General features: G+C 39.9%; 2 protein-coding genes across 3 annotated transcripts; both read right to left on the reverse strand.

Moving 5' to 3' along the window:
- Positions 1–6396: 6396 nt before the first annotated feature.
- golm1 (golgi membrane protein 1) lies at positions 6397–15596 on the reverse strand. 2 transcript variants are annotated; one of them, XM_034091021.2, is made up of 11 exons: positions 15470–15596; positions 13706–13847; positions 12964–13143; positions 12756–12810; positions 12531–12633; positions 12203–12326; positions 11542–11701; positions 11125–11352; positions 10846–11010; positions 10658–10756; positions 6397–8525 (listed from the first exon to the last, which is right to left on the reverse strand). In XM_034091021.2, exons 2-10 carry the CDS (start codon positions 13832–13834, stop codon positions 10659–10661), a joined length of 1242 nt encoding a protein of 413 aa, XP_033946912.1. In that variant the 5' UTR covers positions 13835–13847; positions 15470–15596; the 3' UTR covers positions 6397–8525; position 10658. The 2 variants fall into 2 exon arrangements, with proteins under 2 accessions (XP_033946912.1, XP_033946911.1); XM_034091020.2 differs by having other exon boundaries at positions 15356–15596.
- A 330-nt stretch (positions 15597–15926) lies between these two features.
- lmbrd2a (LMBR1 domain containing 2a) lies at positions 15927–24535 on the reverse strand. Its single transcript, XM_034091019.1, has 18 exons — positions 24427–24535; positions 23142–23375; positions 22779–22888; positions 21493–21591; positions 21029–21196; positions 20492–20702; positions 20283–20357; positions 19926–20030; positions 19651–19834; positions 18688–18869; positions 18388–18521; positions 18113–18218; positions 17846–17943; positions 17657–17760; positions 17304–17350; positions 17059–17167; positions 16729–16822; positions 15927–16630 (listed from the first exon to the last, which is right to left on the reverse strand). Exons 2-18 carry the CDS (start codon positions 23313–23315, stop codon positions 16567–16569), a joined length of 2064 nt encoding a protein of 687 aa, XP_033946910.1. The 5' UTR covers positions 23316–23375; positions 24427–24535; the 3' UTR covers positions 15927–16566.
- Between the last annotated feature and the right edge of the window lie 235 nt (positions 24536–24770).

Here is a 24770-nt window from a genome sequence, read left to right on the forward strand (position 1 = left end):
TGCTTCTCTGTTCTTAGGAATGTTGCTTCAACTGCACCTCCGTTGTTCAGCAGTGAGGCTGGATCCTCTAGCCAGGGATACTTTGCATGCCAATGTGGTTCTCTGCTGTGATGGTCGCTCATGACATAGGTGAGTCCATCCTTTACCACCTCAAGCTCCCTTTCCTCGGCAAGGGTCATTTCTTTACCACCGGGCTGGCCGTTTCCGCACCGGCAGCCTCCACATCTGGGCTTGTATGCTGCGCCAATGCTGTCCCATTGCCACCATTTCAGGAAACTCTCTTTGCTGGTCCAAACAGTTGATCCCTGTATTTCAGCTGCTTCTTTGCTTGAGGGGTTTTGTTCTGGAATGGGGTTAGTGAGCTCTTCATATTTCACAGCTGCTGCTCTCATTGATCTCGCAAAGTGCGTCTTTGACATGTGGGCTGACACTTCAACCTCCTCAAACAGTCTGGGGTGGGTTCCTCCAACTGTTTTCCCGAGTGGTCCGTCCCACAGTACGAGGTCTCCCACGACTCTGATCCTCTGAGGAGCTAACTGGCCTTCTCTGTGGCTAATGAGAAGCTCGACTTCTTTGGGCCTCACAAGCTCATCAAGAGGTACGTCTGGGAAGAATGGCTGCAGTTGCTTAGGTGTCACACTTTTGTGGACGTCTGCAATGTTGTCAAGCCCATAGCAAACCAATTGATGTGCCATCAGTGTGCCCTTGGGGGTGGATACACGGATTTTGAGGAGATAGCGCTTTGTAGGGCTGAACGCTATACCGTGTCATGGCGATAACCGCGGTATGCGCATGCGCGGTATTCACACCGCAGGGACGTGCGGTTTTATTCATTTAAAAAAAAAAATGCTAACGCTTTTTAGCACAGAATTCAAAATAAAGATACCCTTATTACTTATCGAAACTGCACATACAATATATCCGATTAAAGCTGAGACTCCACAGATTATTTAAGTATAGTATCTAAGCGATCCGATCTCGCAACAGGGGAAGTAAACACAGACATCACAACACGTACCTTTTACGGAGCTTCTAGGGGAGATCGTCTCACCGTAGCTGTCAATCTGATCAAAAGACGTGTTCAATGGCATTAAAACGAGAAAGAAAAAACGCGGCTGAATCGGTTGATCCATAGGTTGATAATGTATCTGTGGCTTTGAAGCAATTGTTTATAATCCATAATTCCATTTTTATGTAAAAATCAGAGCACAACAGTTAGCTGCTAATGGTAGCCACCAGAGTATATGCAGCTTCCGGTTTTGGCTACGCGTCACTCACTCCTTATTTGGTCATGTGTGTGTATGTTAGACTGCCGCATAGCCAAGACCGGAAGCAGCAGCCACTCTGGTGGCTACCATTAGCAGCTAACTTTTGCTCTGCGATATTTACATAAAAATGGAATTATGGATTATAAATTAAATCATTTTTTTTAATACAAGACGTTAAAAACCTATGGATTAACCGATTCAGCCGCGTTTTTTCTTTCTCGTTTTAATGCCATTGAACACGTCTTTTGATCAGATTGACAGCTACGTTGAGACATCTCCCCTAGAAGCTACGTAAAGGTACGTGTTGTGATGTCTGTGTTTGCTTCCCCTGTCCGAGTTCAGATCACTCAGTGATGATACTATATACCTAAATAATCTGTGGAACCTCAGCTTTAATCGGATATCTTGTAAGTGCAGCTACGATAAGTAATAATAAGGGTACTTTTATCTTGAGTTCTGTGCCAAAGTGCGTTAGCATTTTTCACTCAGGGGTCATTTAGATGCTTCTTATGAGACTTGTGTTTTGTTTTGGTAAAAATGGTTTGTATCGTCAGTTAGCTGAGATTATTCCCGTTAATCATCAATAGGTTCTTAAATATTACGATCCCCTGAGACACTGTCGTGAAAAAAAAAGTAAAGTACCCGCCGGGACTTTGGGGTTTAACAGGTTAAAAAAAACGCAATATATACCGCAGGGGGGGGGGGGGGGGGGTTTCAATACCGTTTTTTTCAATACCGTGCAGCCCTAGCGCTTTGTCCTTACTTGAATCTTCATTCCGCTAACTCCATGTACAACGAGCATGATATCTTCACTCTTGAGATCCAGGCGGCTCGCCGCTCTGTGAGTGATGTAATTTGTGTCAGATGCTAAGTCGATGTGTGTTCCGACTTTCTGTCCGGCGTTAGCTGTGACGACGAGTAGCATCATGATCACTGGAAGCTCTTGCATTCCACTCTTTTCAAGTAGACTTTGTTGGTCATTTGAGGTTTTGAAGACTCTGGAGGCAACATTTGAGAAAACCTCCCTACACTGCTTTGCTAGGTCTGGTGGGAGATTTTTGATGAAATCTTCTTGACCCTCTGTGTACTTCTTTTTGCCTTTATCCTTTTCAGATTTGTCACCAGACCTCTTTGACACAGATTTGGGACAGAGGTAGTAGTGATGCTCAGCCTCTCCATCTCTGCAGTCCTCGTTTCTGCATAGAAAGCCAGGTTTGCAGGATGACTGGTCGTCGTGAACCTCAAAGCATCTTATACACGCACCCAACTTCTTTACTGAAGCCTTCCTTTCTGCTGCACTCAGAGCCCTGAACTGCTTGCAGAAGTAGAGCTTCCTCTTGTGTTTGACATCGCCGCAGACTACACAGCCTGGGTCATCAGCTGAATTTGTAGACTTGGTTCTGGCACTTTTCTGCTCAATTCTGGTGTTTTTCCAACTCGGCTTACTTGGTTTACTTGGCTCCTCATCTCGTAGCTGCTCGAGCTCCGCGTAGATAGTCTCTTGCTGCTTGAGAAACTCCAAGAGATAATCAAACCTTTTATCTGGCCTCACACCATTTTTTGGATCGGCTACATATACAAGCCACTCTTTTTTGAGGGACTCAGGGAGTTTACTCTATCGATTTTGTTATGAGAGGATTCTTTATGGCGCCTGTGTCTCCGAGGTCACTCAGGTCCCAGAGTGCTTTCTCCACGGCTTGAATCAACTCGACAATTTTCCTTGGTTGGCTACTTCTGACAGATGGCATCTTCTGAAGGTCTTCCACTATTTCAATGGCAATAGCCGTTCGATTGCCATAGCGGTTCTCCAAGACACGGAGAATGTCATCTGCGGTGTTAAGTAGTGAGGTGAAAGTCTTTCTTGATCCTGTCATCGAGACTGTCTAGCAACTGTATCTTTTTCACTTCTTTGGAGCCTGTTGGTTCTCCCTGTTTTTGGAGCGACTCCCAGTCTCTTCTCCACCTGTGAAAATCACGCTTGTAGCCAGAGAATCTGGGGAGAGCTGTAGGTTTTAGCCTAACGGTTGGGGTAAAGATTGGATGACTGGCAGTACTTGTTGATCCTGACCTTGTGTCTTCCTGTCATCTCGCCATGATGAACTCAGCCTTTCTGGAAACCAGACTGGTTGCTTCCCGTTCGATGTCTCTCAACCGATTGCGGAACTCCTAATGGTTTTCCACTGGAACCCACACCTAAAGAATATATCTAGGATTAAAAGACTAATGTCACAGCAGGATTTGGAAAAACTTGTCCATGCCTTTATCTTCAGTAGACTCGACTACTGCAATGGTGTCTTCACAGGTCTCACTAAAAAATCTATTAGAAAGCTGCAGCTGATTCAGAACGCCGCTGCTCGAGTCCTCACTAACACTAAGAAAGTGGATCATATCACTCTAGTTCTGAAGTCTTTACACTGGCTTCCTGTGTGTCAAAGAATAGATTTAAAAATATTGATGCTGGTTTATAAAGCACTGAATGGTTTAGGCCCAAAATACATTACTGACCTCCTGCTAAATTATGAACCATCCAGATCTCTCAGGTCTTCAGGGACTGGTCAGCTTTCTGTCCCCAGAGTCAGAACTAAACATGGTAAAGCAGCGTTCAGTTATTATGCTCCAAATATCTGGAACAAACTCCCAGAAACCTGCAGGTCCGCTGCAACTCTTACTACTTTTAAATCCAGGCTGAAGACTTTTCTTTTTGTCACTGCTTTGAATTGAACTATTCATATCTTAAACTGCACTGTAACTTTTATCCATGTATTTTTTCTTTTAATGTTTATTTTATTAGCTTTTCTTTTTTAATGACTTTCATTTTTTGTAAAGCACTTTGAATTGCCTTGTGTTGAAAAGTGCTATATAAATAAACTTGCCTTGCTGCCACTTGCAATGAGCTTCCTTTGCGATCCCCACCAGTGATTTCAGATGGCTGAGCATGAATTCGTAGGCCTCATGGTTGCCATCAGGACGCACTTGAGCGACACGCTCACACTCAGCTTCTGTTAGTTCTCCAGCTGTGCACAGTTCATCTCCAAACTTTTGCCAAAGCATGTCTCTAAATAGCTCTCCAACCTCCTTCAGCTTCAAGTCACATTCATTTGTGCTCCTTGCTATGTCGGCTTCTTGCTGTTCGGTTAGTTCGACTGACTCCTCCTCTTTCAGCTCTGCCTCCTTTACTGCAATGAACTCTGCCATGACTTTGTCGGCTCCCATGGAGAGTTTATTGAAGCTATATTGGAGCTGGTCTTCTGACATGCCGTTGTGAGTTCTGATGATACTGATAGCTAGTCGTGTGAAGGACCGTTTTGCTGCAGTCCGCTCATTTTTGAGCTGCTCAACTGTTTTCCTGACTGTTTGATCAGCCATGTTGGATTTGGGTCCACTGACTGTTTGCAGGGTGGTATTTTATCTTTTTCCAGTTCACTGTTTTCACTGTTCCAGCTTACAGCCCAGGTTTTTTACTGTCAAGCCCTTGGGTATATTTGCAGTTTCCCCGCTTGAAAGGGAAGGTACAGTCCATAGGAGGTTTTAACTGGGTTTCACTCGTACAATGACCACAACTTTGTTTCTTTTGAGTTCTTCTTTACTTTCGTTTTTGTTGTTGCAGTACAGCTTATGTAGTAAGGTTGTAAGCTAAAAAACCTTAAATAAAAAATAATTACTGTAAATACAATGCACATCAAATAATAAATGCAAAAATACATGCTTTACATATACTTTTTAACACTTGTGAATATTGTTTTTACTTTTAGTGTATTTTTATGAATTATGTTTTTAAACAGTTTTTAACTTATGCAGTCTCATTAAAAATGCAAATATAATTTTTAGCAGCATGCAAACCGTTTTTATCAATCTACATCTCTCAATAAACAAATCACATTCGTTTTTAAATCAGCAATGTTGCTTTAGCTTGAGGACATCCAACAAACAAATGACACTGAACTAGAACGCACGTTCTAACGTGCGCCACGAACGGCAAGTTGTATGACTCTTAACTAAACACACAGTTCGTCTCTCACCGGCCGCTTCTCCAGCTTTTTATGGCTGCACTAGTGCTGCTTCTTTGACGTTTCTTCTGCTGGTTCGTTGCTGCTGCTGGACGCACGCTTTTTAGTTTGTCCCTCTCCAGCTTTGATTACTGCCCTTCTTTCAGGTGCATTGCTTTTAAAAGGTGCAGCGAAGCTGATTAGCAATTAGGTAATGATTTCAGACAGCTGTCACTCTGTCAATCAGCCCGACTGTTTAACCCCTTGATCTCCTGTGAGGATTTTCCAAGTTGACTTCACATGTTTACAATCACGCCCTCTAGTCTACAGGAGCTACTATTTGATATAAAGATGCCAGGGAAGTGCAGTTTCAACAAGGTATGGCTTCTAAAGGTTAAGTACCAATTGTGGTTATCAAAAGACATTGACCCAAGACGTGCTAAATGCAAACTGTGTTGTAACATATTCGATATTTCGAAGGCAGCGCATGCTAGCCACATGAAAGAGTCATTTTTTTTGGTCATGGGAAAAGTCATTTAAAATCATTGGTGAAAAAGTGTATGAACCCTGTATTGTAAATATTGAGATTTTACAGTTTCTTATGTTAACATAAATAGTTGGTTGAAAGTTGTAATGCTCAATTTGTATTTGTACACATCACATGAACCTCAGTATGGAATATGAAGTCATGACTCATGAATCAGTCCTGATGTAACTTTTCTGTGGTGAAAGTAGAGTGATAGAACTATTTTACTCCAAATTCTAATTTACACATTTTCATTTTAGACATGAACAACACATTTATATAGGCCTATAGTGTAATTCATATATCTCACTACTTTTGTGAACCAAAAACGTTGGTAAACCAAATCTGAAACACCAGAAACATCTGTGTTTTCACAAGAGTTTTTAAGTTTTCCAAAAATCTGATTTCTAAGCTAAGTATCTCATAAGACAGTGTTCTAAGGTGAGTGACATTGCATTTCTAGCAAGACCAGAGACTGAACATTTTTGATATGTTACACCATGCCATGTTATAAGAAGTACATTTAAAAGGTGATTTAAGGAGACATAAATACCCTTCACTTCAGTAAGATAAGGTAAGGTAAGGCGATTTTATTTGAAAAAACAATGAAGGCAGGTTATATTGATTGATATATTTATTATATTGAAAGGCAAATTAATACATAGTCCCCTGAATCTGGAATAATGTACAATTTACAGCCTCACAATGTCAGGAACTTTTCATCTACAGATTGCTTTGCTCTGGCTTTGCTCTTCACTTATTGGTTACTGAAACTTTGAACTCAAACGGACCTCCCCGTTAATTTGCGCGAATAATGGCGCAAATGGCTTTCCATACTTGCGGGGGTTTAATCTGCGCGCGAGGGTCATTTCATGAGCGTGTAAAAGCACATTTTCCACTCGTGAGTAGCTTGTTTTGCGCGCTAGAATATTGACCCAAATCTGACTCCATATGTACAAACAATCAATAAGGCATGAGACAATAATGTACAGATGTTTCAAATAACTCGCTTCATTATAATCTGTTTTTTTCCTAAATGATCCCAAATTCAATCAAGCGACAATCTAGACATCATTTCTCATAGATCGAAAATGTCCTGTTACACATTACTTGAAAAGCCGCTGCCTCATAATGACACAGATGTACTCAGCAGTCCAACTAGAATCTCAGCACTCTCCTTCATTTGCTACAGTTCTGGAAAACCTCATTTGCGTTCTCTGACAGACCTTTTGTTAAATAACATATTCCAGCCATTGACCCGTAGTCAGCACATTACAGTAATACACACCATGGCCCTTTAAGGGTCTGCACACCATCATCACATTTGTGTCATCATTCAAGTTACAGTCATTATGGAGTGAACATAATAAACACATTTAATCACATGGTCAAAGCCTAGTAATTCCCAGCGATGTTGAGATGTTCAATCTTTCCAAGTCAACTCTTGAAATGTCTTAAATAACGCTTAACCAACACCAGGAGTGGGGCGCCGGCAGGGATTTTGGGCCCCATGAAAATATATCACATTGGGCCCCACCACCAGACCCAGGCCACGCCAACCAAGCACAATGCTGTAACCATACCTACAGAACCCAACCGACTCATTTATGCTTTAAATAACTACCTGTAAAGGTAATGGATTTTTTGTCAAAGCACTTAAGATATTCATTGCTATCGGGATGTTAAGAGCATTCCATGCAATATAACAAAAAGTGTATCTTGAGCCGGTTTCTCAAACTTACCTATACTCCACCTTTAATGTCGGCAAAACATTACAATTATTATTTACAATGGACTACGCTTAGCTAACAGACTAATTTCCACCACTCATGGACCACACCCACCTTTTGTTTTGAAAAACTGGGTGACATACTGTGGCCCTTTAGTCCCTCTCTCTTGTCTTTCTCTCCTTTCTTTTCTTTCTTGAAAGCCTGACTTTGTTAGTCGTTGAGACATCGTACACACGCAAGTACTAGCATCCCTCCTCACCTGCTCTCACTAGTCTCTTTGCTAGAAAGGTCCGGTGCTGCACAGCGTTTGGAGGCAGGACCAAACCATTACATGTAAATAGAGGGGGGTGTTCGATGCTTTGGATAATTAACTTTTGGAAGAAAATGAGTTAAATGAATCAAAAGTTTAGTGAGTACATCATCAATATGACGTTATATTAATGTTAATTATTGATGATTGATGAAAGGTTACTTAAACATTTTTTCTTAATGTTCTAAAATGTTTTGGGGCCCCTGTCAGTCACGGGCCCTTAGACTCATCCTAACTTTTCACCCCCTTACGGCGCCCCTGAGCGGTAGTACTTAGGTACTTTCATATTACTTTTTCATACTGAAATCAATGTGAGCACAATCATCACAATAAAAACACCATGGGGTTACATGTATACAATGAATGATAGCAATTAGAAACCATAATTGTACATGTTTGGCTGACATTTGCATATTTCAGATTTGAACATGAAGTCTTAAATATGCTTACTCTGATACAGAAAACTTGCAAGCTATAACATGACAATTATAATTAAATAAATTGTACATAATCGTTTTAGAGATGAACAATTAAAAAAACATTCCAAAAAGCAAATGATTCTTTAAATCAATCAAAACTAAAGTCCAAGGTCTTTCCTATAAAGATGTTCCTCTGGTTTTGTTTGTGCTCACTGTGTTCGGAGAACCTGTCTGCTGCTGTGTTGCTGAGGTGTTTGATGTGCAAGCTCCTTCTCCAACTCTGGCCCTGTGGGGAAAAAAATATTTGTAAAAATAACAAATACTGTGTTAGTGTGTTTATAGTTTAATGATATACAGTGGGGCAAAAAAGTATTTAGTCAGCCACCAATTGTGCAAGTTCTCCCACTTAAAAAGATGAGAGGCCTGCAATTTTCATCCTAGGTACACTTCAACTATGAGAGACAGAATGGGGGGAAAGAATCCGGGAAATCACATTGTAGGATTTTTAATGAATTAATTGGTAAATTCCTCGGTAAAATAAGTATTTGGTCACCGACAAACAAACAAGATTTCTGGCTCTCACAGACCTGTAACTTCTTCTTTAAGAGCCTCCTCTGTCCTCCACTTGTTAACTGTATTAATGGCACCTATTTTAACTCGTTATCAGTATAAAAGACACCTGTCCACAACCTCAAACAGTCACACTCCAAACTCCACTATGGCCAAGACCAAAGAGCTGTCAAAGGACACCAGAAACAAAAATGTAGACCTGCACCAGGCTGGGAAGACTGAATCTGCAATAGGTAAGCAGCTTGGTGTGAAGAAATCAACTGTGGGAGCAATTATTAGACAATGGAAGACATACAAGACCACTGATAATCTCCCTCGATCTGGGGCTCCATGCAAAATCTCACCCCGTAGGGTCAAAATGATCACAAGAACGGTGAGCAAAAATCCCAGAACCACACGGGGGGACCTAGTCAATTACCTACAGAGAGCTCGGACCAAAGTAACAAAGGCTACCATCAGTAACACACTACACCGCCAGGGACTCAAATCCTGCAGTGCCAGACGTGTCCCCCTGCTTAAGCCAGTACATGTCCAGGCTTGTCTGAAGTTTGCTAGAGAGAATTTAGATGATCCAGAAAAGGATTGGGAGAATGACATATGGTCAGATGAAACCAAAATAGAACTTTTTGGTAAAAACTCAACTAGACGTGTTTGGAGGAGAAAGAATGCTGAGTTGTATCCAAAGAACACCATACTTACTGTAAAACATGGGGGTGGAAAAATCATGCTTTGGGGCTGTTTTTCTGCAAAGAGACCAGGACGACTGATCCGTAAAAAGGAAAGAATGAATGGTGCCATGTATCGTGAGATTTTGAGTGACAACCTCCTTCCATCAGCAAGGGCATTGAAGATGAAACGTGGCTGGGTCTTTCAGCATGACAATGATCCCAAACACACCGCCCGGGCAACGAAGGAGTGGCTTCGTAAGAAGCATTTCAAGGTCCTGGAGTGGCCTAGCCAGTCTCCAGATCTCAACCCCATAGAAAATCTTTGGAGGGAGTTGAAAGTCCGTGTTGCCCAGCAACAGCCCCAAAACATCACTGCTCTAGAGGAGATCTGCATGGAGGAATGGGCCAAAATACCAGCTCAGTGTGAAAACCTTGTGAAGACTTACAGAAAACGTTTGACCTCTGTCATTGCCAACAAAGGGTATATAACAAAGTATTGAGATGAACTTTTGTTATTGACCAAATACTTATTTTCCACCATAATTTGCAAATAAATTCTTTAAAAATCAGACAATGTGATTTTCTGGATTTTTTTTTTCTTTTCTCATTTTGTCTCTCATAGTTGAGGTATACCTAGGATGAAAATTACAGGCCTCTCTCATCTTTTTAAGTGGAAGAATTTGCACAATTGGTGGCTGACAAAATACTTTTTTGCCCCACTGTAGCTGTATATTTGGCAGGCCTATCAAAAGTAAATGCAACAGAGTACACAAAGCATTATGAATGTCCAACAGTAAACTCTGTATTAAAAATACAGACAGCTGAACTGGAAAGCAGAAACCAGATTTGTTTCATGAAACTGGAATATTCTCGGCAGGGAAAATAAACATACAGCATTAATATGTAGTGTTCCCATCAATCATCTGTTAGTTAAATCTCTGAAAATAAAGTTAGAACTCAACTAACCCTCTCACTAGTTTTAAAACATAACTATGTCACTCAGAAGTGAAAGTGACACGACCATGATGATCAGTTTCTCAATCTGCTCTTAGAGATCACTGAACTAATGTCTGAGCTAAAACTTCATATAAAGTCTGATATTGTCACTATGAGTCTGTGTTATTAATAATAATCTAGTGACTTTCATGAAGCAAGCCACCGTGTATGCCTCAGTTCATACCTTAGGTCTGGGCGAGCTCAGCCTGTTTGTCTGCTTCAAACTCGCCTTCGTTCTCATCGTCTCCGTTATAGTCAGCCAGCTCCTCCTCCATGTCTTTGTCTATCAGAAAGTACAATGTGCTTAGCAACATGAAACGTTGTATTTCTGCTCTCTCTTTACACACACAAACACAACTTTATGTCACATACCTATATTTTCAGCTAGTTTACTCCGCCGTTGTTTCTCCAAATCGACTCCGCCCACCACCTGCTCGTCTGCGTCATAATCTTCTGGCTCCTCAGGTTTCTGACTGAGAGGAGCGTCCTCTACCTTCACCCGGTTCATCAGCATGCCGTCCATCACAGGGTCTGCCTCTGGAGACGTGAGCAAATTGTTGGTTAATTTCCTTAAATGTCACCATCTCTCCACTGAGAATGCCGGGATAGAAATAAAAAAAACTAGTGCTTTTAGTGACCAAGGCCTTGTACCTTCAGTCTGAGTGTCCTCTCTATGGACGTCCATCACCTCCATCTCTTTGTCCTCTGTCAGGTTGTTCTTTACAGGCTCACTGGTCTCTGCCTCCGCCTCCTGAGGTAGGACAACTCCCTCTGGTGGTAGCAAAGTTTCCTGCTTGACTGCAGCCGCCGAGGGGATGGACTGGGAATATATTTTGGAGAGATCTTTTCCTGTAGGCAGGTCTACTGGGGTATTAGGACCTAGGAAATAAGCAAATAGTATGTGAGGATGTAGACTTGTAATCGAAAATCTACATCAGTCTATGTAAACAGATACAAAATGCATTGAATGTACAACATACACTTTCAGTACGTATTAGTGTCATTGCATGCTTTTGAGTTCCATTTCAGTTAACTTCACTGAAGTGTCATGACATCCATGTTTGTTACCTTTGTCCACGACGATCTCATTGGTCAGTAGTTCGGATGGGTCCTCTTCGTTGGGCTGAGAGAGAGTCGTGTTGCCCTCTAGAGTTTCTGTTTTAACGGCATCAGCCCCAGTCGTGACTCCTCCGTCTTCTTTTGAGGCTTCAGCCACTGCATGTTCCGACTGAGGAGTAAACACCATCATAAACCACATTCCTTTACGTAAACAGCTGCATGTCAAGTAATTAACAAATGTAGGAAGTGTCGAAATCAGTCAATGCTATTAGATGGGTTTTTTTTTTAAATAAAAAACTAGAGTTAGAAACCCTGGGAAACTTATTCCTTTTTGATTGTGTTACTAAACAAGGTGCAACATTAACTTAATGTCCACTCTTGCATGTAAAAGGAGTACAGAGTATGCTTTTTAACAGATATAGAAAAATAATATGCATGGGAGAATATGATATTTTAGCAGATCACGATAAAATAATTTGAGTTTACGCAGAGCGACCTTTTTATTAAGAGGATAAAAATCAAGCCTCACGCATTTATGACGATTGGTGTTCAAAGATTAGAATTAATGCAGAATCAGAAGTGGATTAGGTTTGATCCCAATCCCCAAACCTACAGTAAGAATTGTTGAAATTATTTCCAATGGTTAGTTTTAAACAGAAAAGCAAAGTACCTTTGAGGAAACACCTGAGGGGGTGATGAGCTTTTCCATTTTCTTCTGAACTTCAAGTTTAGCAGCAGCCACTCTCTCATCACACAGCTCCTTCTGGGACAGAACCTGAGACTGGCAATGGGTCCTGTACATGTGTACAAACACACACAAACAGACACCTTAAGCATGAATAACAGAAAGCTATTCACTCAACTGCAAGTCCTCCATAAAGCTAGGCTAATGATGAAATGTGGTTATTGTCAAGTATTAACATAAACAAAGATAATATTCGATCTAATATCAAACAGAACTGTATAACTATGAGGGATTAAAGTCATATGCGTCTCACATGTCATAAGTGAGTCTGTTGTTGAGGTTTTTGATGTTGCCTTGGCAACTTTGCAGCTCCTTCTGAACCTTCCCCAGGTCGTCGTTCAGCTGATTCACCTGACCTACAGTCCAAACACACAAGACATTAAGAGTCACGCAATAACTAAGTTGGATACATTTCCTATAGCGCTCATCTGGCAGCTAACACAATGTATTTTTTGAGAAGTTGAGGTTGGGAGGTTACCCTTGTGTTCCTGTATGCTTTTGGTACTGGAGGAAATGTTCTGCAGCAGTGTGCCCTAGAAGCAGAAACACAAACACCATTAATACTCACAGTTGCTTAACAGGAAATCCCTCTGACGCAATAGTTCATAGACACTAGTTTAATATGCAATTTCTCCCACTTGTATTGTACAGACATCATTTAAACATCAATTGGTGTTTGTGTGCACCTTCTCTTGGCTGCAGGTGTTCTGAGATCCTTCCAGTTGTCTCTTGTAGAGGCTTTCTATGTGGCTAATCTGCTCCGTCTGTCTCTGGATTTCCACCTGGAACTCAGTCTTCTTCAGCTCCACTACTCCTCTCTCTGCTGCCCCACGCTGCACCTGGCCCTCCAACTCATACAGCTTAGTCTGTACCGAACAGGCAAAGAGAGAGTTTAATGACAAAGGTAATGATTACTGTGTAAGAAAAGGACAGCAACATGTATCTTCAACACCGGAGAAATGTTGGGAATGTATAGTCTTGTTCCACAATGCACATGAGAAAGGAAAGTAAAGTGTGTTGCTTATGGTGAATTTGTTTAGGTAAAGGTTATGGCTTAAACGTTGAAAAAGGTAATTGCATAACAGAAGATTCTTCCACAACCCAAACTATGATATAGGGAAGACCAGACAAATGCTGTCTATCTAGCTTTCGCTGATGGAATTCATGATTGTGTTACAGACCTGCACCAATAAAGTCAGTTAATAATAACCACGTTTAATCATTATACAACATGTGAACTGTGTAAACACATTAAGTTCAGGGAAACGCCACAGGCTGACATTGCAAGATCTATTCTGAGAAAAAAAGGGTTTGTAATAATTTTCAACAAGAGACGCTTCAAATGATGTACAACTGATAATTGAATTTAGAGGTGATGTTTGCACTGTTCACTCTGGTAGTAAACCACAGACACACAGAGGATCTTACCTCTAGCTCCACGTTGCGGGAGCTTGACACCCAGTAGTTAAATCCCAGAACCAGGATACAGGCAATTAGAGCGCCGATCATTAGAGGGGGTGATCTTCCTCCACGACGTACATTTCCCAGCCCACCCATAGCTGTCTACACACTGGACACCGAAAAACACAACCAGGGTCAGCATACTTTCTGTTGATTCTAAAATGCATGTTTTTAGACTGTGGGTATAGTTTATGAGGATATCATGGCTAGGATCATTGAAGGACTCTTTTGGTTTTGCAGGTTGCTCAAGGACATGTTGTATAAAGCTCACTGTAGCATTGAGCTACTTCTGCTTGTGTCAGACCAAACTCGTATCCATCTGTGATATGAGCAAACACAGGAAGGAAGATGTTATCTGATCGTAAACCTCATAGTGTTTTTAGAAATTACACTAAAGACACTCTACACATGCATCTTGGTTCATTGTGGGCAAGTATAGACTACGTTTTAAAAAACCCATTAAGGAAACACCCACATGTACATTGTATTGCTTAAGTTCCTAACAATGCTGACTAAATCTAATTGACTGCAAAAAGCTGAGACAAAAGCATACATTGTATACTGTAACCTCATCTGCATTTTATCTACTCTTTGGCCTTTCTGGTTGGATACTAAATGCAACTCGTTGTGCAATGTGCAATGACATTACAATCAAATCTAATTAAAAAAGGACATTTCCAAGGACCCAAAGGTGCTGAAATACAACAGATTTTCAGCTTACCATTTTCCATGTTTGAAATATGTGTTACCTTACTAGTATACTATTGTCATGTCAATGCATAATGAAAACTAATATGCTCAATCATGCCCATTCATGTTTTTGTCCATCCCATAGACTGTGTATATATATTCTCCCATCATGCAAAGGCTCAAATTACAGTTGAGGGTTGAACAAATGTATGTTCCTAATGCACACTTCTCATATACTACAATACAAACAAACGCCATAATACAATAATAAAACAGTGGCTGTAGATCAAAACACCACAGAGAAATAACGTAAGAGTACACATTTTGATTTGCTTTATAAGAGGATTAAAGGGGATGACTTGTTAACCTAGAGAGCTAATGTTGTCGATATTAATGTCGAAGCATGACTTGCTATGTGGTCATACAGCAGCAGTTATGTTACATTACAGGGAGTCAACCCCAGCTGAAGAGGACAAACAGGCACTGGATTAAGATGATAACATCTGTTGTTTGCTATCAAATCAAAGCACAGGCCTGAAGGCAGGTTATGCATTAAATGCGTTATTCAGAAACCGGACAGAGCAGACTTGTGCAATATATTTAGATGCTAACGTTAGCCACACAGGTCCCTCGAATACTCGACCAGATAAATGCAGGTCAAGAATGGGCTAACGTTAAAGATGATAACAGCCACCGCACCGACGTGAAGATCCGTTCCGTGATGCCGTATACATTATAAGATGATAAATGACAACACTTTCGAAAAATAAGGTTAAGGAACAAACATAATTTGGCCAGTTTAACTAATCAAGTTTACTGTTTTGTTGCACAAAAAATGCTAGCGTCGATAGCAACGTAGCATTTCCCAGTTAGCTTAGTCGAAGCTAGCTAACTAAAGCTAACAGACAGAACATGCACTTAACTTACCCGGTAGACTCAAGAGGAAAACCAGGATGTAATGTTGAACCCAGTAAATGGAGTGTTATTAAGTGATAATTTGCTTAAAAATATATATGTCGGCGTTTCATCAGCTCAACCTACTAGCACTTGTATTTCCTATCCATTAGTGCCATGAAACAGCATAGTGTGTGTTGGCTGGGTCTGTGTGGGACAGTCGGGTGCTGCTTGTCGTAAGAAAAAAAACGGCGTTTCGGGTAGATCATAATGTTACTGTTAAAATAATAACTTTAACTCCATACATTTATTTATCATACACATTTACAAATGTAAACATGTTTTGTATTTATTTAAATAACAGTAGCCCATGGCATTTTTGATGCAGTATTTCCAGTGATTGTTCAATTTATAAACACTGTATTACAAAATGATATAATTTACAAGGAGGTTTAGAAGCCACCACGGGCACTCTTCATCACAGGTTGAGTGTTAATGCTTAACATTTCAGACGGAAATACAATCAACTAAAACAGAGAAAATCTTGAGGTGGTGAATCAAGTTAAAAGTCATTCAAAATCATGATGAAGATTGCATAAATGGGTACAATTATCACATTTTAATGCATTTTTGTAGTAAACACCCAATTATACAAAACATACATACCTTAACGGAAAATAATTGGCTGTTGACTACATTGTATACAACAATTAACGTTTTTCCATACACAAAATACTCAACAGAAAATAAATTAGGCTGTTGATATGATACTGTCCTCCCTTTAAATGCTTAAACCAGTTTTGAATTCATTGTGTTTTCACAGTTTTCTCAGTGGGCTATTTAATTCAGATATAACATGTATCCACTCTTATGGTGAAATATCCAGACATCAACAAATGTCCACATGTATCACATTTGATTATCCTTGGATACAGTAAGTGTGTAAATGTGGAATTTTTTTCTTTCATTCATCAATCTGAAATTATAAAATACGACTGCAGGAAAGACAATAGCACAATAATACATTCAAAAGGGTTTGGCTGAACAGGTGGTTAATCACAAACTTTTTCTTTATGTATACAATGATTCTAACCGAGTGTATGTCTATATCTCAGAAGCGACGACTTCCTCTTTACTTCCTGAGACAATCCTTTTTGTTTAGACTTCCCTTAAGAAGTCTTTAGTCCTTTTTTTCATGTCAAGCATATGAGCTTTTTTTGCTCTCCCGAGATGTCTTATTTCTTTCAAACATCGTCAAAGATGCCTGCCCGCGAAGGAGACAGAGACAAATAACGTCCTCCTGTGGATCTACAGTGACACAGAGAGACAGATTGAGTTAAAGAAGTCTGTTTGATTGTTAAAAGCTCAAATTAAACACTTCAATTTATTTTGCAAAAAGAACAAACCTTCTGTTTGGTGAACCTTCATCACTGTAATGACCTCGCAGTAAGCTTCTGTGCTGCTCATCCTCCTCCTCACCATCTCTTCTGAATGTGATAACTAAGAAAGACAGACCACTGTAAGCGTACTGTAAGCAGGCAGACCTATTGATGTAAGTGAGACTCCAGTGTTAAACTATTTATAATAAAAACAATAATACAAACAAGCATAACAAATTAGAACCAAGCCATCAGCAAGACGCTGTTGGAAAGTTGTATCTTCTTAGGTGGAGTAGCTGTGAGTAACACAGACACATTTTCTATTCCATTGTAATGCAATTTTTTTTGAATCCTTACCACTATTCTTGGTCTCTGTGACAGGACTGCTCTGGTCGTCATTTATCTCAGTGTAACCAGCTCTGCTCCGCCCAGCCCCCTCCTGGGCTCCATACCGATCCCTCCAGGCCTGAAGCAGGAAACAAAAACATAAATACCTCGACACAATTAGCACAAATCACTAGGACCAATAAGCCAACTGATTCGGAGGATTTTCTTTCGCTACTCGTAATGAAAAAAGTTTGTATAGAATAAACATTTCTTACCCATCTTCGATTTTCTCCATCCTCAGCTTTCTGTCTTTTTCTTCTTTCTTAAAAAACAAACAAATTGTCCATATCATAAAAACCATGTGCACTTGGTTTAATTATTATAACTCCAGAGTGATCAAATAATGTCTTTAGGATATACAACAACTTAATATGAATTGAGGTATAAGAAATTCAAAGTAAAACTAACAATTAAGTTGACTTGAAACACAGAAAGGAAGAAATTATAGATAGAGGCTTCACTAATGTGGCTCATTTGTATAACATAATGAAGTTAAACACAAAAGCCAAACAAACACTGCACCTTTGAGCAGATGTATCATAAATAGCGAGAGTTGTGATAAAAATACCTCTTCTGATGTGTTCCCTGCCTTCATCCACCAGGTCAGAGGTCAAGTTGTCGTCAGTGATGTACTGATGAAAGCCCAGGAGGTTCAAACAGCGAGAGCCCAGGCTACAAACACAGACACACAATTAAAAAAGACACTGTTCGTTGCGTTTGAACAACTGTTTTTAGTTGTAAGTGGTTAATGGCTTACCTGTAATAAGTAGCAAAGCAGAGCAGCAATACCAACATGGGATAGTAGATGTAGAACCCATCAGATATAAAATATAAAACACTCATAGAGCCCATGATCTGCCAGAGGGACAAAGAAAGAGGGACATTGCATCACTCCATTTATTTCAACCCAAAGAAATGTTGTTAGTCCTACAAATGTTTTCTATAAAGACACTTAAATGAGTCTGCATTATATGTCTTCGATACTATGAATCTGTTGGTATGAGCTTGTTTGTGTGAAACCCACAGAGGTGTAGGATGTCTGTATTCTGTCCTGGTGTGAGATAGCAGAGTCCATGTGAATCAGGCCCAAAAAGTTGAGGCACAAAGGTGGGGTCAGACGACAAAACAACCTGAGAAGAAACAAACAAAGAGAAGCAAGCCGATATCATAAAACAGTAGTTTAACAAATGGAGGTACTGACTGTGATCCTCTATTGAGATTGTGCTCTATACGTTTCAGTATGCCTCCTATAAAAGTGAAAGAAATGACTAATTATCTTATATTATGACGGGAACATACATGCCGCTGAACTGCAGGCTGTAAGCGTCAGTCTGGTGATGTGGCACCAGGTAATAGTAGTTGAAGACTCGTATCCTGAACACTGTTGAGTAGACACAGAAACACAGGAAGAGGATGCTGACAAAGCACGCCATCTGGTGGAGAGAAACAAAAAAAGGAGAGAGGCAAGGGTGTTACTTCAATATAATGTTCGATACATGAGATCATAAATATCCATATTGGAACTATGAACCACAAAATGACCTCCACAGGATATAAGGTAGCTTAATAAAGCTTATGTTTTACTGAATACATGCCTACCTCGATACAGATGTAGTTGTGATGTTTTTCAGCCATCTGAACAAAGACAGCGAAGAGGGAGAGGACAGGGTGCGTGCTGAAGAAGGTGCACTCAGACCAAACCACTGCTGCTGAGAGGAGGCACAGCAGCACTGCCAGCAGCCTGTAGAAACCCTGCCTGCACACACACTCCCAGTACCACTCTGAGAGGGACACACACATACACACGCTGGTGCATGAGTACATGCTGCAGGTATGGAAACAGTATTTCATACTTAATGTCTTTTCATGCATCATGCTTTTTAAGTATTAAGCAGACATGTAATGCAGAGTATGCCAAAGAGAGTTAAACAGCATTTATCAAGCAGTGAAACCCACCCACTAATTTAATCAAATTAGGAAAATTCTGGGATATATAAGGTCGTTATAAAGCCATTATTGAATTATTGAAGAAAACAAAATGTGCAAAAAAAGTAAAACTTCTGCACCGGTCTTACAGAATAAGGGCCATACAATATAAGAAAACAATTTTCTTAAAAAAAGACTTTGTGTTCGTATAACCAATAAAAAAGCCTTGAACCTTGATATGTTGTATCTTGTTGAAAAAGTAATACATTTTAACCTTTGATCATTGGAAAATAGAGTACACCTTTCTATTCAAGCAGGTAGTTAAGGGAATTTATCCGGCAGGCTGTGTCTACAATCATAAAAATTAGAAGGCCAGATTGACTGGAATGAAATAATAGTAGCATTCAGAATCCAAATGATCTATCCAATTTGATCAGTTGTAGAATTTTTTTTAAATTAAAACCCAAGACACTAGCAAGCTATTTACAGTCCCGTAGAGGACTTGGAATGTAGGGGCATAAATAAGGTCCCAAAAAATGCAAATTATCAATCTGAAGTACCTACATAATTCATCTAAATGAAGTGTTAAGAGTACTTTCGTTATGTATCTGAGGTTTAGGCGCTGACTGGACTCACCCACAGTAGGAGTGTAAATGAACCGTCGGACCCAGCCGTGGTTCTGTTCTGAGGGGAAGCTGTGGGTGAAGTGTCGGAGCGGGCTGCTCTGGCTTTTGGCTACATCTTCTAGATGGAAGGCCTGCTCTAACAAGATGGACCACTTAACCAGGGTCTGACCCTGTCTCTGCACTGCAGAGATTACCTGAAACACAAGAACACACAAGTAACAATATCATGTAATTGTTTGCATTGTTCGTTCAAAACCAAACTGAAATATTACAAATAATATTTACCTTTTTATGAAGCTTAAACAGGCCTCCTTTGGTGGGAAGTACATTCTGCTCACCCCGGGAACTTTCTGCATTTCTCACCAACTCTTCTTGGTACTCAGCCGGACACTGAAATGAGATCACACTTACAGTTTCATCCTACAAGACTATTTAACACCTGAACTTGCACTATTTTTGTTTTTATTGTTGTTTCTTATCTTTTTATGTATTTTGATGTCTTGTTATCACACCGTAGTAGTGTATATGTTATGCCAATAAACCTTTGAATCTTGAATAAAAACACAGCCCGGATGTAAAAACTGTAAATACAGCATTAAACTTTGGACTTACACATAAAAAGAAAACAAATTGGTATTTTACCTTTCCAATAATGGTGTCCACACACTTCCTGAGACCGTGGTTGAACCTGATAGCTTCATGGACACCTGCCACCTCCTGATAATAGTAAATGTTTTTGTTCATGATAAAGTTAAAGTATGAAAAAAAGTTCTGAGAAATTCCCTAAACACTTTCAGTTTCAGCACCTAGTGGAATACTCTAACAGATCAGCTTTGGAGATTAAATCTCACCTCCATTACATCTGCTAGGTTCTCCTCCGCCGAGGCTTTCTCAGTGGCCACCTTTGCTGCCTTGAAATAGGTTTTGGCCAGCAGGTAATCGTAAGAGGATAAGAGCCAATAAGAGCGCGGGATCTCCACGAGGCCGTAGCCCAGCAACAGCACCAGGAGGAAGAGGCCCCAAGTGTTGGCGGCTGTGATGCCGATGGTCTGGAGCTGTCTCCTGCACACAAAAAAAGGATCAAAGAACTAAACCACAGAACATCATCGGAATCAGGTTTATTACCAAGTAGGTTTACACATACAATGAATTTGTTTTGGTGAATAATACATAAACAAAGTGAGAGGAATTAAGTTGTAAAATGAAGGCAAATATAGAACTAACATACAAATAATTGTAACAACTATTTTATTATTATGAAATGTAAAACATTGTTTTAATATACAAAGAAATGTAATACAATAAGATAAGAACAAAATACTGGGAACAAATGATGCACATGAGCAGAATTAAAAAATGCTACCTGAATTGACACACGTTTAACTTACCATGAGAGTTGCCACTGTGGGTGAGCAGCGACGTAGATGAGCAGAGAGATGAAGATGAGGAGGTAGGTGCCATAATAGATAGCATTTTCAATGAGAGCTGTTTTAATCCTTCCAACTCTGGAGAAAGCTCCCGACCGCGCGTACGACTGCATGAAGGGCAACAGCAGCCTACACACACACACACACACACACACACACACACACACACACACACACACACACACACACACACACACACACACACACACACACACACACACACACACACACACACACACACACACACACACACACACACACACACACACACACACACACACACACACACACACACACACACACACACAATGTCAGTGTTTGAGTGTGTGTGTGTGTGCGTGCGTGCGTGCGTGTGTGTGTGTGTGTGTGTGTGTGTGTGTGTGTGTGTGCGTGTGTGCATGTATGCGTGTGTGTTTGTGTCTTACCAAGTAAGAAACTGGGATGTCCAGTATACAACTCTCCAGAACACTGGCAGGATGCCATCTGGGATATAACTCCACGGCTCCTCACAAACCTTTGGTATACTGTGAGAAAAATGTAAGAATACATGTGTACATACAGTGGCATTTCTTTACGAGAACACACTTTGAGCATAGCTGTCTACCACAGTCTCTTTTTTGAAAATGTTAAAATGTCCAGAATTTATTTAGCAAGTTACTGAAAAATCTAACTATTGTATGTACTGTTAATGAAAGATATATTGCTGCTGAATATTATAAGTGTACTTTCTGTAATGCTTTAGTATATACATACAAGAATTTCATTCAACTTCATTGTATTGGGGTGGAGGCAGACTTCTCAGACAAAAGGTCATAAAACTCAGACAAACGACACCAATACTATCTGCATGATACCATGGAGATAAGTGAGATGAAGGAAACAGCCCTTATCTACTAGTTGTTGATGCATTAAACTTGTTATCAACCCAGTTTGTTCATCCAGCTAGAAGCTTTTAAATCTAAAAAGACACTTTTATCACCAGACAGTCTAGTGCAGAGGGCATGACAACTGTATTATTACAAATAAATTGATGAATTAAGGTTACAAAAAGAATCAAACAGGAAACCCTTTTGAATGAAGCACTCACAATAAAACAAATACTAGCGGAGTATAGAAAACCCCACTGCCAGCTTTTCAGGTTACAAATGTCCAAAATCATGTGAAGCTTGGATATCGGTATCAAATGTAGTTGAAATGACTAAAACATAGTGGTTTTCATCTTACTTTTATGTATCTTATTATGTGTATCATGTTGGATAGCATTGGAGGAAAACATGACCTTGAAATGGTCTAAAACAGGGGTGTCAAACTCAATTTCATCGCGGGCCACATTAACATTATGGTTGCACTCAAAGGGCGAGTTGTAACTATATAAATATACAAATATAAATATATAATATATATAATGTATTATGTTACATTATTGTCTCTGAATTGGATTATTATCGGATAGGATAATAACTTAGTAATGAACTAGATCTGAAAGCAGAAGTCCGGGCAAATAATTGCAAGTCTCTTCAGTGCGCATGTCACAAAACGAGATGCATTGTGGGACATGTGCATGGGCAACCTGCTTCTGTAAAGTGGCATGTAACCGTATAATAAACATATTATATTCTTTGCAAGCTCTTGCGGGCCACATAAAATGAAGTCGCGGGCCGGATTGAGTTTGACACCCCTGGTCTAAAACATCAAACATTATCTTATTTACCTGACAGTTGGATTAACTGAGGATTTGTTTTTCGTCTGATTGCTTTGTCTTGCTTGAGTTACAGGAAAAGGTCGATTTCCATTGTCGAGTATACATTGCTTGTAGATGGTCTAAAAGAGGAGCAGAGATTACAGTCAGGCAAACACACTCCATGATGAAGTCTATTTATCGCTTTGAAATGGTGCAGGTAGGATGCTGGAGGCAAGACAAATATGCACACAGAGCTCAACAACTCAGACACAGATTATTCTAAAAACACAAACAGACTGACATCCCGTTTATCCTTTCTTTACTCTGAGAAGATCCAAAAAACGATCCAAAAATACCTTATGTTGCATTTAAACAGCTGAAATGGTTTCATACCGTGCTGACGTCCAGCGGCAGGATGAAGACGATGAGGAAGCAGAGGTACCAGGACAGCAGCGTGCCCAAAAGCACCATCCGCTGCTGCCTCCGCAGGTCTCCATAGCGCTGGAGGAGGTAGAGAGCCAAGAAGAAAACCACTACGACCACTACAGCCAGTGCAGCAGCACTCATGGTGAGGAATGAACACACAGCCGTCAAGGAGTCATGGTGACGCACTGTGGGGGGGACACACTGAGAGACAAATGGACAAAGAAAGACGGATGTACAAATATATAAAATACGTTTGGGTGTTAAAGTACCATACCAGTGGTTTTGCATGTGTATGTGCTACAAGATTCAAGGCTTTTATTTTCATTTGTACTTAGCTACAGTGTAGATATGTCAGTGAAAATCTTAGGTCACAGGCTCCTCCCACAGTGCAACACAATAAAACAGATAAAATAGTGGAAGTACACATCACAGGTACATCACATTAATGCTACTCATCTGCAAATAATGCTGTTGTGTTTTAGAAAAGTGGAAATGTTTTGTTACATGCTTTTCATTATCTGTATAATGTCAACATGCGTTACCAGGCTGTAATGTTATAAGAAAATAAAGTACAAGCTTTTCACTACAGCATTAAAAGAGTCAAGTGCAAAATAACAACAATGTCACTGTGACAGCAAGTGATGCAGACTTGATGTTCACTTTGATGAATTAAAAAGTGTTATTCATTTGAAAGAGTATCTGGCATAATCAGAAACATAAACCAAACTATAGTTTCTTTGAAATTGAAACATACAAATATTAATTCATCTATTATATTTAGGTAGACAACTTATAAATATGTAAACCTTGCAAATACACTTTAATTATTAATTACAATTAATTACTGGTTTGTATAAAACCAATAATTAGATGTTCAAACAAAGAAAGTAATCGTACAATATGGGCTATTTTGTAGTTTAAATAAAGGTGTGGTTAGAAATGTTCCTATACAAATATGTTCTTTATTATAGTCTATTTCGGGTACCAGTCGAACAGTACATCAATATCTTCCGTTTCTTTTTCCTGACAGCTCGCTGAAATGTAATATCATTTATTTTTACTACCATCACTTTTATGTATACCACCAACGCTGTGGATGGTTTCTATTCTGTCATGAGGGCACTGTGGTCATACTGATGGGACAACAAAGCAGTGCCTTGGTCTCGGTAGTGGTCTCGGATCGTCGGTTAATAATCTTTCTGTGGACAAACAGTCTGTGAATAAATGAACTACAAAAAGTGATCCATCTTACCTCTGTGTTTCTCTGCTCAGGCTGAAGCTTGTAACGCGGTTAACTGTCTGAATCTCCTGTCACATCGTGTTCCTTAGACGTGGAGTCCGAAATATGTACACAACCTTTGAAACTACATTACGTAAAAGCCACATGACGTGCGCGCATGCGCTCTCTCTCTGATGCTACAAGGAGTTCTGGGTAATGTAGGCGAGTCAACTCAACTTTATTTAAATAGCACCTTTCATACAATCGGGCAGCCCTAAGTAAATACATAGAAAATGTAGGTCCATGAAGAAAGACTCCACATACAGACATGTTTTGTATATGGTATACATTGTTATATTAATAGTCTGTTAAAAGAA

This window comes from Pseudochaenichthys georgianus, chromosome 9, assembly GCF_902827115.2.
Source record: "Pseudochaenichthys georgianus chromosome 9, fPseGeo1.2, whole genome shotgun sequence".
Lineage (NCBI taxonomy): Eukaryota > Metazoa > Chordata > Actinopteri > Perciformes > Channichthyidae > Pseudochaenichthys > Pseudochaenichthys georgianus.